This window comes from Plecotus auritus (genome assembly GCF_963455305.1).
Source record: "Plecotus auritus genome assembly, chromosome: 9".
In the NCBI taxonomy this organism is placed as follows: Eukaryota; Metazoa; Chordata; class Mammalia; order Chiroptera; family Vespertilionidae; genus Plecotus; species Plecotus auritus.
Window position 1 is genome coordinate 111,267,414 of NC_137783.1, and position 12,985 is coordinate 111,280,398.

Consider the following 12,985-nt stretch of genomic DNA (forward strand, 5'->3'; position numbering starts at 1 on the left):
CCTCCCCATGTGTAGCTGGGGGGTTGGGTTGTTAGCTTTTTCTCCATTTATAGGTATGTTCCATTTCCTTTGTGTCTATTCATTAGTTCACTCTTCATCCACCCACCTGTCCTTGTTGATGGTCATTCTGCCATTCTCTCCAGACTACCTTTCACTGCTCTAAGAGAAGGAGTAGTTCTGGTTAGAGGCCCTGGGTCAGGGGTCAGAGGGTGGGGTTCTTTTGTGTGACCTTCAGCTCCATGGGGAAGCGGGTTTCTGTTTTGTGACTTTCAGCCTCATAGCATCCAGTCTATGGCTTGGGGGACTGATACTCTAGTCATCAGGGAAGGGAGGTGGAGAGGTCCCTGGGTGTCAGGCCACAGGGCTGTGGGCCTCAGAACTGAGGTTGGGGCATCATGTTCTGGAGGAGGGAGGCTGGGGTTGAGGTGAGGGTCATCAGACTCCAGTGCATTGGAGGGAATAGGCCCTGTAATTTGAGCCCTCCCTAGGTCATTTTGAAGACCTCCAGCCTGTGTTAACAAAAAGGATGGGGTCCCTAGCCCCTTGCCAGTGGTCGGGTGCCAGCCCCTTGTTCCTGTGTTCTACCTCAGGGCTCTGAGGTCTAGAAGGATGCTTGGGCCTTCCCTGTTCTCTGTGGCTCCAGCTGCCTTCCATTCCCTTAGGGACATCCCTTCTGTCAGGTCGGAAGAAGGGCGCTGTGTTCTTCCCTCTCCAGTGTTTGTGCACCCGATATGAATTTGGGACCAGGAAGTTCTCCCCAAGGTCTGGCCTGACCTTCACTCTCAGGAAGTGACTTACCTTAGCGTTGTCAGGAAGACACAGTAGACTTCCCTAGAGGGGCAGAGTAAAGGTCCAGTAGTGGGTAGGCAGGAGATTCTATAACACCACGAATTGGGTTCCAATCCCAGGTTTGCCCAATACTGGCTTTGTTAATTTTGGGCAAGTCGTGGAGCCTCAATTCCTAATCCATAACTGCAGTGATGAGCTTTGCCTTCAAGCAGAGGTATGAGGATTGAGATAAAAGGCATGTAGTAGGTGCTCATATTAATGACTCCCAATCTCAGAGTAAACCTCATGCCCCACCCTGGTGAGAGCTGTTCTTCCAAATGACTCCACAGGGGTATTTGGAGAAATGGAAGCATGGAAAAGCTAAGGTTTCTGGCTTGGCTGGCCCCAAAAGTGCCCTGGACACAGGAATCAGGAATGCTTGCCAAACTCTGGGCCTTCATCTGTGTGTGTGCTTGCAGGATGGTAGAGAATCTCCCGTTCTTTAGGCCACCAGAGGTGCCCGGGTGCCAGAACCTTAGGCTGCAGCTTTCAGCCAAGGGATCTTTAAGCGCTCTAACTGGGCAGGACTCCTCCCAACCACCCAGCCTCTGGGGGAGGTGGCCTGGGGTCGCGGGGGGGGGGGGGGGGGGAGGGGAAAGAGTGGGATAAACTCAGAGAATGGGGTGGGGAAGGACTTCCTAGAAAAGGAGGTCAGAGACCTTGGTCGTCCTGTTTTTTACACCCTCTAATGGCCCTGGGCGGTCTGGGCTCCCGGGGGTGTGTGGCTCATCTCTGTGGGCACAGTCACCAGAAGAGTAGCAAGAGGCAGGGAGACTCAGCGGATGTGGGTGGTAGGCTCAGGAGACAGAAATGGACCTTCGAGCAGGGAGAGAAACGGGAGACACAAAACCGGAGGCACACACACCCACACATCGGCGAGGCGAACTCGAAGACACTGACTGGGTGGGGGTCACTGAGGGGGCGTGATCACGTCACACCCCGCCCTCGGGCGTGGTCATGCGCAGACCCCGCCCACCCCTCCCAGGGCGTCACGTGGGCGGGCGGAAGCGCCCGGCGGGGTGGGCGCGCCCGGTCTGAGGCCGCGAGTTCGCTGCTGCGGCTAGAGAGGGTGGCGGTGTCGGAACCGGGGTCTCCTCGTGGTCTTTGCTCAGAGCAGGTCAGTGAGGCTGCCGGGGCATCCCCGTTCCTGCTCCTTCCCCAGGTGTGGCCCAGAGTTTTCCCATTCCGCAGAAGGGAACGCCGAGGCCCCGCGGCGATGCTGTGCCTGACACCTACTTCCGCGGGTGTTTCTCCAGGTTGTGTTGTCTGTTCTCCTGTCTCGCGGTGGGGATGGGGGTGGCTTTCCGACGGTGCGCCGTTGGGCCAGAGACCGTAGGGAGGAGGGCGAACCGGCGGGACAGGGGGCTTCCAGCCCTCAGCCCTTTGGCATGAAGGCTCTCGGGATCCGGAGCTAGCCCTTTTCGGACGCCTTGCTTTTCTCATCTGTGAAATGAAGGTTCGCACCTCGTTGATCGCGGAGACCCCCACTCTGCACATTGCTACGACCCTATGCCCAGGACCTGGGCAGTGACCTTGGGAAGACTACTTCCGGTCTCTGCCCCAATTCCCCAACAGTAAGTAAATGGTGGCATGGCCTCCCAAGAGCCCCTACCTGGCCCAATTGTTGGGGAAAAAAAAGGAGGTTTGTGTTCACATTGAATGGGGTCAAGCCTGGAGTGGGTAATTGGGCCTGGAGAGAGCAGACTTGGAGTGCAGCCTGGGGGGCATGGGGTGGGTGTTTGGTCTCAGATCGCCAGGGGTGTTTTTGTTGCTGGGGAGCTTAGGTCAAAAGCCATCACAACATGACTCTGGCATATGCACCCCCTCCCCCAAAACTCCTGTCCTAAGATCCTTCCCAGATCCCCAGGCTTGGGGGGTGTAGAGGTACTCAGGGAAGGATTTGACTGAGCCCCAAGGTCCAGACAGGCACCCAGGATGCCTGTCTCAGAGAGCAGAGTGTGCTGGGCTAGGGGAGACCTCCCAGTAAGCTCATTACAGGGTAGAAGGATACCAGCAGAGTCACAAAGACAGGTCTAGACAGGCACTGAGATGAAATGAGGGACTGGAACTCTTGGAGGCCCAGCGGGAGATGACTGAAATGGGCCTCAGCAGTTAAGTGTCAATTCACAAGGATAAGGACCCTCCAGAGGAGGGCACAGCTTGTGCAAGGGCAGGAACTTGCATGTCATATTTGAGGAATGGTGAGGAGATGGGTATGGCACGAAGGGGTAGCAAGGGCAGGGTGCACAGAGAACTCATCCCTCTGTCCCATGGATTTGGGATTGTCCAGACTCTGGCCTGGGAACTCTGCCTGCCTCCGCATTTGCCATTTGCTCATTGCAGTAGGGCAAGAGGGGGGTGATCTAGGCAGAGTCCTGACAACTAGGGAGGTGGAAATTGGCAGAGGCCACCAGAGGCCCAGATTGTACCCAAGCTTCATTGGGGCATTCCCCACTTGACCCCAGCCTCACCTCCACCACCTGTTGGGTTCCAGTCATGCTTTTCTATACATCAAGCCTCAGCCCTTTGTTCAGGTTGCTTGTCCCCCACCCCCTAAGTTTTCACCCCTCCAAATCTCCTAGATCCTTTGGGACTTAAGATGTGGGTTGCTTATTGCTGCCCAGCCTTTCAGGCCTGTGTAGTGGCTCAGCTTAGCAAGGGCCTCCTTGGAGCTCTGTGGGGAAGGGGTTTGCAGAGGTATGGGAATGTCAGGGATGTGGGGTAGTACCTGTGCTGCCACTAAACCCTATGTTAATAAAATAACAAATCCCCAGACTTCTCAGAGCCTTCATTTCCCCATCTGTAGGATGGGGTGTTACCCCTGGTCCCATACTCCAAAAAGAGCCTGGTTGTGGGCAACAGCTGGGCCTGAGTCTAAATCCTGCCCCCAGCAGTGAGTGTTTGAATGAAGAAAAGGCAGAACCTGGGGGAAGGGGTCATTTCATAGGGGTAAGGGACCTCTGAGAGTCCTAGGGGCTAGTGATGGACTTGCCCATTGGCTGGAAGGAGGGAGTCCCCTCTGTTCTCCAGGGCCCTCTCTCCTCCCCACCCCATTCTCCCTTTGGCCAAGCTCAAAGCCAGCCAGCTGATGCTCAAACAAGTAGCTTCTGTTCCCAGGGTAGGGGGAGGGGAGGCAGGCCCTGGGCTCCAGGCCTCACCCTGCCTCTTCCCCACACCCCCCTTCACTCTGGATCTTAACCCTTGGAGGCCTTGGATGGGCCCTGGGCTACTTGAGGGCTGGTACCCCTGGCCCAACAGCAGTCCCTTTAGGGTTCCAAGGGTTCTCTTTGCAGTAGGAGGGGATGTAGTGGACGTGAGTTGGAAATGGAGAAGGAAGGAGAAAATGGAGGGGAGAAGGAGGCTAGAGCTCATATGGCCATGGACAGTCAGACACTACTTGGCCCAGAAGCTTTTTTTACAGACGGGGAGACTGAGGCCAAGGGCCAGAGATTGGACACTGAGGCCAAGGGCCAGAGATTGGACACAGAGAGCACTGGTGGGGGTCAGTCTTGACTCGGACTCATAGTCTGGCTCCTCTCTGGGAAAGGAGAGAGAAAGGAAGGGTGCCCTCCTTGATTTAAGTACTACAGTGTGCCTGACACTACGCATTTGTTACTTTACTAACTTTACATCATTCCATGAGACAAGTCTCACTCTCAAGTAAGAGGGGAAGAAACTCAGAGAGAACTGAGTAATGACTTCTTCAGCGAGGATAACAAAGCACCATTGCAGGCAATTTTATGTGTTAACCAGCCAACCAACCTTAGGAGTTAGGTTCCAGTCTGCAGATGAGGCACAGAGAGGCAAAGTCACTTGCCCAAGGTTACAGCAAATTAGTGGTAGAAGCAGGATCAGGATCCAGGCTTTCCCCCCCGCCCCCCTCTTTGGCCTGATTTCCCTTCCCATAGCCTGACCTCACCCCTTGAGCTCAGTCCAGGGTCCCACTCAGGAAGGGGCTTTCCCCTGGTTGGTGGCCAAGGCAGCAGGGTGTGACCTCAGCCAAGCAGACCCGGTCCCCCTCCCTCAGGAGCAGAGTCCATTCCCTTGGTTGGCCACTCTCACACCCTCCTCTGGTCTCAGGCAGGCTGGACACAGCCCTGAACAGAAGAGTGTTTGATGTTTCAGGAAGGGGCTCTGCACTAGGGGTGGCTCCAAGGGTCTGAATAGGAGGATATGGGGACCCTCAGAGATCCCCTATAAGTGCACTCGCCATAAAACATAGGGCTTGCTGCTAACTCCTGAGTGCCCCCAGCCCCGATCAGAGAGGCCACCAGATCTGTACAATCCAACCAAGGCTCTCTAAGCCAGAGAGACAGATGACCCCAGGTGTAAGGGACGGCCTGGGGGTGGGGGTAGTACATGGTTTGTCTTCTGCATAACCTTTCTGTGGAATTTCTCTCTGGCTCATCCTTTGGAATATGGTTCAGAAGGGAGAAGTGTGTTCTATAATCAGGACATCTGTTCTAAACCATTGGGACAATCGGAGTAGCTGGGAGGGGATGTGGAGTTAAGTGACCAATTTAATAACCAAATTATTATTTAATAGTAGTAATGATAGTAGTGTTAGCTACTGTTTCTAAGGAGCTTACTATGTGCCTAAATGTTTAGGCACTGTGCTAAACATTTTATATAATTATTTCATTTAATCCTCAACAATAGTCTTATGGGGTAGACTATTTTACAGATGAAGAAATTGAGGCCCAGAGAGGTTAACTGATTTGCCCAAGATTATCCATTCTATAGTAGAGCTGCGGTCCGAATTTCTATTGTTTCACAGTAAGAACCCTGGACACTGGGTGACACTGCCGCCAGAGGAGATCCAAACCCTGTCCTATCCCGGGAACTCCCAGTCGGAGTGACAGGCAGGAACTGGAGGGCCACCTGGTCAGGTGACATTGCTGGGGCCAGCTGTGGGGATGGGATGCCTGCAAGGGCATCCTGCTTGCAGATTGGACTGGTTGCTGTCAAGTACTGAGCTCCCAAGGGCTCAGCCCTGGGATGAGCACCTCCTGAGGTCTACTTCCTGTTCTCATCCTGTCTGCTCGGCTTTGCTGAATATAGTAGTTCTCCCAGACCCCCTTTTGCTGATGAGGAAACCAACATCAATAGACGTAAAGTGACTTGCCTGTGGTCTTTCAGCCAAGGAAAGGGAGAGCTGGGATTAGCACCCAGGCAGGGGCTCTGAGGTCTGTGTTCCACCTCCCTGCCTGAGGTCTGGCCAGGGCCTCCTGGGACTTTGATACCCTAAGGTTCCTTCAGACACTGCCCACCTGCCTTATCATAGGGCCCAAGTCTTTCTCCCTGATTCCTCTCAAGGTGACTGAGATCAGGTACAGCTGGGTGTCAGTGACTAATTGAACAAACCTGGAAATGATGGTTCCAGAGGTAAGAGGGCAAGAAGCATAGACCAGCTGTGATCAAGAGTGTGGTGCTCAAGGTGAGAGGGGTCCAGGGGAGGATTCAGGGTCGTAGAGCCCACCCCAGGAGGGAGGGATGTGGCCAAATCTTCCAGCTTCTCATTATCTTCACTGTTGTGAGGGTAAAGATTGTGAGCCAAAGGTGGGGAAGGAGAGGAGGATTGGGACCTCTCACAGCTACTTCTTGTTCTCATTCTCAGGGCAGGGAGCCAGAGGACACCTGGAATCTCACCTGCCCAAGCCTCTGGGGGAACCTGGCCTACCCCCTTCGGCCATGCAGTGCTGGGGTGGGTCAGCCCCCAGGACAGGGAGCTATAGCATATTTTCCCTACAGGTGCCGGGGTCTCCTCTGGCACCTTCCCTACCACTCCAGAGGACATTGCCCTGCGACTGGGTGTCCCCCCTCCCACTTCCTGCCTACCATAATTTGGAGCCAGGGCTCAGTCAGGCCTGGAGTCAGGAGCCCCTGGTATGTCAGTGAGAGGCCTTGGGCTGTCACTTATTTTCAATGGACTCAACTTCCCCAGAGCTTCAGGGAGGAAGCAGGAAGCAGCAGCTCCTGGAACCTCCCAGGTTTACCAGCCCCAGGTGTGAACAGCAACCAACCAACCGGGCAGGTGAGAGTTGAGGCAGGTTGAGGTGGGGGGCTTCTCCATCCCTCTCCACTTCTGCCCTTCCTCTCCCCATGTTGAGCGGCTGCAATTTTAGGATTCTGAATCTGAGGTCCTAGGCATTAGGGATTCAAGCAATTCCCAGCTTCCAAATTTCTAAAAGTGAATCCTGAGTTTAGAGAAACAGAGACTCTGTGCCACATCTTGGTTGCTGGTGCCAGACAGATGAGGACAGGAGAGTTTCTCAGAGCTGCTTGGGGGTGAGTGGCCCACGTGGCTGCCAGGCTCTGTGTGCTCTCTGCACCCACAACCCCAGCATACACACCCAACTGCCCCCTTTCAAGAAGTCTGAGAACCAGGCCCTGCAAGGGACTAGGAAGTAGCAGAAGAGACAGCTCTCTTGGGGAGTGGGGAGAGGACAGACAGGGGCCAGGCCTCCTTTTCATTTGATGGTGGTGGGGCTGTCCTGGATACCAGGACAGGATTGATGGGAGGCTCCAGGAGGGCTGGTGGTTGGCTGGGTCACGGAGCAAGGTCTGGGCCACACTGCTGGGCAAAACAGGTACTCCTGGGACAGGATGTGGTTCAGCAGGCCCAGGGCCAGCCTTGGAGGGTTAGTGTAGCTAATAGACCTGAGCCTGGGAGTCTGAAGGGGAGACATTGCCCCTCCTCAAGGGGCAGGGAAGCTGGGCCTTGGCTGGAGCCTTGGAGTGTTTCACAATGCCTCCCCCACCTCCTTCTGGTACCCACCTGGGCCTGTGGGCACAACAGCTGCCCTGAAAGGGCCCTGGGCATAGAGCAGGACCTGCCCCATGGGAATTTCCTTCCCATGAAGGAAATTCGCCCCCTCCTGGAAGACTTCCTGGCTGGGTGAGCCCCTTCCAGCTCCGCATTCCTCTGGGGGCGCTGAGTGTGCTTGTGTGTGTGCCTGTGTACACTTGGACCCAGATGCATCCTTGAAGGTCCTGTGCTTTTGCCTGCGTGTGGTGTGATCAGCATTCGATGTCTCACTGGGTTGGGGTAGGAGGTGCTTGGCTCTGCACCCCTTGAAATGTGAGCTTGGTGAGGCTTCCCCCCACTTGAGTGGGGTCCTTCTTCCAGATGGGCCGCTTTGTGGGTCTGCAGCTAAAATTTGACAATTTGTTCCCAAAAGCCTCCCTAGCCTGGTAGGGAGAAAGGGGCCTTCGTGAGAGCAAGGTTGGGGACTGAGCTTTACCAGATGACAACAGAACAGCTCTGGAGTGGGGTCTCTCTTCCTTGGTGAAGGGGTGCCAGAGCCCCAGCTAAAGGCCTACCTCTCCCCTCAGACTAAGCCTGTTCCTGCTCCTTCTGTCTTCCTAGAACAGTGGTCGGCCAACTCATTAGTCAACAGAGTCAAATATCAACAGTACAATTGAAATTTCTTTTGAGAGCCAAATTTTTTTAAACTTAAACTTCTTCTAACGCCACTTCTTCAAAATAGACTCGCCCAGGCCGTGGTATTTTGTGGAAGAGCCACACTCAAGGGGCCAAAGAGCCGCATGTGGCTCACGAGCCGCAGTTTGCTGACCACGGTCCTAGAAGATGGACCTGCTAAGCCTAGGGAGGCTGAAGATGCAGGGAGTGTCTAGTGGTTCTGTTCCAGGACATGAACCAGGACACTCATCTGCCTCTACTGCTTGTGGCCTGAAAACCCACATTTCTCAGTGCAGGGCTGCCCTAGCCAGCTCACCTGGAGGAGGGGAGTTGCTCCAGCATCTCTGAGGTCACCTGAGAGGAACTCCTCCTCCCAGGGGTAGGGGCTCAGGCTGGGGGTGCCTGGGCCCTGGTCTTGACTTGTTGTGTGACCTTGCTTAGGTTCTTGAATCTCTCTGGGGCTCACTTTCCCCTTCTGGAAGTAGAAATGGTTGGATGAGGTGATTCCAATATGCCTAAGGAGCAAGAGGTTGGGGGGTTCCAGGCAGAGGGCACAGTATAATAAGCAAAGTCCTGGAGGTAAAGTATCAGACAGTGGGGTTAGGGGGAATGAGACTGGAGAAGAGGAGTAAACTTCAGGAACCAGAGGGTGGAGCCTTTGAATCCCATTGGATAATGGGGAGCCATGGAAGGGGTAGACAAGCAGGGGAGAGGCACCTGCCTCGAATCGGGGTGCGGGTATTGAACTCAGAGACTCCTGGAAGTCTGGGTGGTTCTGACCTTCTCTGGGGAACAGTTGAGGAGTGGGCAGCTTGAGGGGGTCTGAGAGTCAGCACTTTCCTGTGTGGGTAAGCCCCCACCACCCAGCAGTGTTTATCGGCCAGCACAGCAGGAAGTGGCTGGGGCGGCCACAGAGGTGGAAAGAACTGTCAGGCCCAGCCATGGAGGGTGCCAAGGAGTCTCCGAGTTGAATCTTTGACTCCTATTGCCTCAGCCAACCATTTCTCTCCCTACCCATGTCACAGGCCCATGTCCCAAGCTCCTGACCCGGGTGAGTCAGGCCTTTGTAGATGTCCATCCATCCATTCCACCAGTGGCTGGACACGTCTAGCCACTGGGGATAGAGTTGTGAATGAGACAATATCCTGGTCCTCCAGTTGAGACTGAAAATGAACAGTGTCCAATAGTGATACATGGGATGCTGGAAAATGATACAGGGTCAGGAGACTGATGGGGGTACTTTTTAGGTAGAATGGTCATGGAAGGAAGGCCTTGTATTTGAGCAGGTGCTGGGAAAGTATGGCAGTGAGTCGTGTAGATGTCGGGAAGAGCTTCCAGGCAGAGGGAGCTCCAGTGCGCAGCCCTGAGGTGGAGCACAAGGAGAGGGTGGAGGAACAGCAGGGAGGTGGGGGGTGGCAGGGAGAGACCTAGTGGGCCATGCCTGCACTGTCTTTGGCTTTCTGTCTGAGGGAGGTGGGAAGTCACTGGGGAGTGAGAACTGATCAGACTTGGCATCTATGTTGAAGGCATACATTTATTCCTCCCAAGCTTGCCAGGTGGAGCTGTTGTAATCCCCATTATACAGATGATGAAACTGAGACTCAGAAAAGTTATGTGAATTTTCTATCTCACAGCAGTAGGAACCCCTTCTTGCCTGTCTGCCTGTCTGTTGCCCTATGCTTGGTCCCCAGAGGACCCTGCTGCCCTTCATGGCTTCCTGTTGTCTGAACAGTAAGGGCGAGTGTCTTAGCATGGCCCTCAAGGCCCTTCTCAGCCTGCACTCATCCTCCCTCTCCTGCCTGACCTCCCTGCTCCCTGCCTGTTTCTACACTGTCCCCTCTGAGGAGATAGAGTGGAAGGAGGGGCCCAGGTAGCTCTTGGTTCAGATTCTGGCTCCTGTGTCATTTTGGGCAAGTTACTTAACCTCTCTGAGGCTCCGTTTCTTCCTCATCTGTAAAGTGGGCTAAAGCTATCTACTTTCTAGATTGTCTAGAGAATTATGTCAAACTAGGGGCCTGATGCATGAAGGTTCGTGCAAGAATGGGCCTTCCTTCCCCTGACTGTGGGCACTGCCCTTGCTCCGGCCTGGAGCCACATTTCTGCCTTCCCACGCTGCCCAGAGGCCCAGAGCAGCTGGGGCGGTGCGCAACACCTGCGTCGTCACCATGGCGCTGAAGCAAGCGTCCTGCCCCCAGCCACTTGGTGCCTGTGTATGCAAAGTAACCACCATTTTTGTTGGGTTAATTTGCATACTCAGTCCTGATTGGCTGGTGGGCGTTACAAAGGTATGGTCAATTTGCATCTTTCTCTTTTATTAGTGTACATGGTCCATGTAACATGTTTAGCACAATGCCTGGTAGATGGTAAGTCCTCCATAATCATGACCTTTAAGCAGAGATGGCTGGATCAGATAAGCGGGTTAGGATGTTCCCTGTAAGCTGGAGAGGAGAGGTCTAGTAAGGAATCTCTCCTGTCTGTTATCTGATAATATAGTGGAGGACGCAGAGGTCACACATCAGTTGCAGGCCTGAGCCTGTGGGGCTGGTCCCTCATCTCCTACTCCCTTCTGGCTCCTGCCCCGCCCACCTGGTCACCTTCAACCCAGCAACAAAGGCAGCTTTCCCTTTCAGATACCAGCAACATTGGGCCACTTATCTTCTGGTTTCTCCATTTCAGGGGGCACTAGTGAGGGGGCAGGTTTGAGTCCCTGTTCTCTTAGGCTGCTAGTTCTGGGGTGCAGAGGAACCCTCCAAATCTATCCTCCTGGGTGAGCACATGTCAGGTTCCTGGTTAACTCAGAAAGGATGGAGTCCAGCAGCCTTCTCTTCCCCTCCTCTGTCAGGGCTCAGGGCCAGGAGTGGCCTTCAACTCCTCTGGTGTGTGGTGAGGGTCCCAGCATGTGACTGGTTCTGTCCACTCCTGCTGCCTGGGAGTCTGTTGTCAGCCCTGTGTACTCCTACGCCCCTTGTGGTTAGCCTGTTTCTTCCTCATTTACAGTGTTAAGAGCCCCCCAACCATCTTCCCAAGGCAGTCAGTGGTCATAGAAGATCTTCCTGCAGTTACCTATAGCATCTCATGCCCCCCATGGCCAACACCTTACAATCTTTATTTTATTTTATTTTACTGATTTTTAGAGAGACAGAAACATTGATGAGAGAGAAACATCTATTGACTGCTTCCTGCATGCCCCCTACTGGGGATCGAGCCCGAAACCCAGGCATATGCCCTGACCAGAAATCAAACTGTGACCTCCTGGTTCCTGGGTCAGTGTTCAAACACTGAGCCACGCCAGCTGGGCTTGACCAGCACATTTGTTGGGGGAGACACTCACTGCTCTGCCTGGGAAGTCCCCAGCCCAGTAGGATGTGTCTGTGACTGAGGGGCAGGGGACCAGTCCAGAGACCTGATGTGAGTGCCCCATGTCTCCACAGGTGTTGTGGGGCGGGTGGGGTCACATATTAAAATGGGAGGGCCTGCGTGAGGCCTGAAGAGTGAATGGGGGAGTAGGGAAGGTGGATGTGGGTCAGGGCTGTGGGTTTAGGGTTCTGGTTAGGAGCTCTGCCTTGTGGCAGGTTAGAGGTATAGGCTAGAGGGTGCCCTGGCCACAGGTGAGGGAGGGGCAGGAGGCAGGGAGGAAAGCCCAGGGGTTCAGGCAGGCTGGGGAGGCCTGGGGTGGTTGGGGGTAATGGGGTTGGAGAGGAGGGTGATATGTCAAAAACATGATAATGAGGAGGCAGTTAAGGGGAAGGGGAGGCAGTGGTCCAGTGTGATCCATTTGGAGGTGGGGATACATAGTAGAGGCGAGGGGGATTCTTATGTCATAGACTTTTTGACAAGGCTATAAACCAAACCATTTGACTTTCAGCTTCATTTATTTGCAAGTGACCGACTTCAGACATCCACACTGCATCCTCACTCTCACTTTACTCCCTATCAGACCCTCTCCAGGGTGAGGCTTGGGCTTCAGGCACCTCTGGGTGAGGTTTAGGGGAATGTGGAATGAAGGTCAGGGCAAGGGTGGGGACAGGTGCTATTAGAGGACAACCCATAGGCCTTGGAGTCTCATGTTTACTAATGGATCTCAGTCTGTTCCCCTTTTGAAAGCCCATGGGCTGCACTCTGCTGCTACCCTCTCAGTCCCTGGTGAGGGGACCTCATTTGATAAGCTGTGTCTTAGATCTTTGGTAGGATAAGCCAGTGCGGGGAGGGAGCAAGCTTTGGGTCTCAGTTTCTCATTCTCTAGTCCAGATGGCCCAGGAAACGAGCAGTTTTGTACAGTAGTTCTCTTAGTAGTCTATCGGTGTTATGTTTAAAATCATAAAGCTACTTTATAATTGACAGTTTGAGGAACAAGCTGGAACAAACTCAATTCTAATAGACTTAAATACTTTTATATATTTTTCCTTCTAATTATACAAGTGATACACAACTGTAAAAACTTTAAAAAGTATAGACATGAAGGTTGTAGAAAGTGATAGTCTTTCAAGGTGGGGTGGGAGTTAAGGCTAGGCCTGAAATTGAGGTCAGGGATGTCCAGGGTCACTTAGTCTTTAATGTCCCTTGGTCATTAATAAAGTACATCCTGCTCCAAGGAGGTTGTTAAAATATCCTGCCTGTCACCAAAATATCCACTGTGTGTGGGTGTGCACATTGCATACTGCCTAAGGGCACCTGGTAGGTGGGGACAAGTGGAGAGCTGGGAGAGGAGGACTGAAACCCAGCTGTCCTCTTTGC

General features: G+C 53.8%; 1 protein-coding gene across 6 annotated transcripts in view; it reads left to right on the forward strand.

Annotated features, from left to right (window-relative positions):
• Nucleotides 1–1,857: 1,857 nt before the first annotated feature.
• Nucleotides 1,858–12,985, forward strand: part of ARAP1 (ArfGAP with RhoGAP domain, ankyrin repeat and PH domain 1) — a 63,382-nt gene continuing 52,254 nt past the window's right edge. For 3 of the 6 annotated variants that reach the window (XM_080642986.1, XM_080642988.1, XM_080642989.1), the window contains exon 1: nucleotides 2,008–2,084. In XM_080642986.1, coding sequence (XP_080499112.1) covers nucleotides 2,045–2,084 — 40 coding nt within the window. In that variant the 5' untranslated portion in view covers nucleotides 2,008–2,044. Of the gene's footprint in view, nucleotides 1,946–2,007; nucleotides 2,085–2,199; nucleotides 2,403–12,985 lie in introns of those variants that run through there. The other 3 variants (XM_080642990.1, XM_080642987.1, XM_080642992.1) reach the window with 3 other exon arrangements.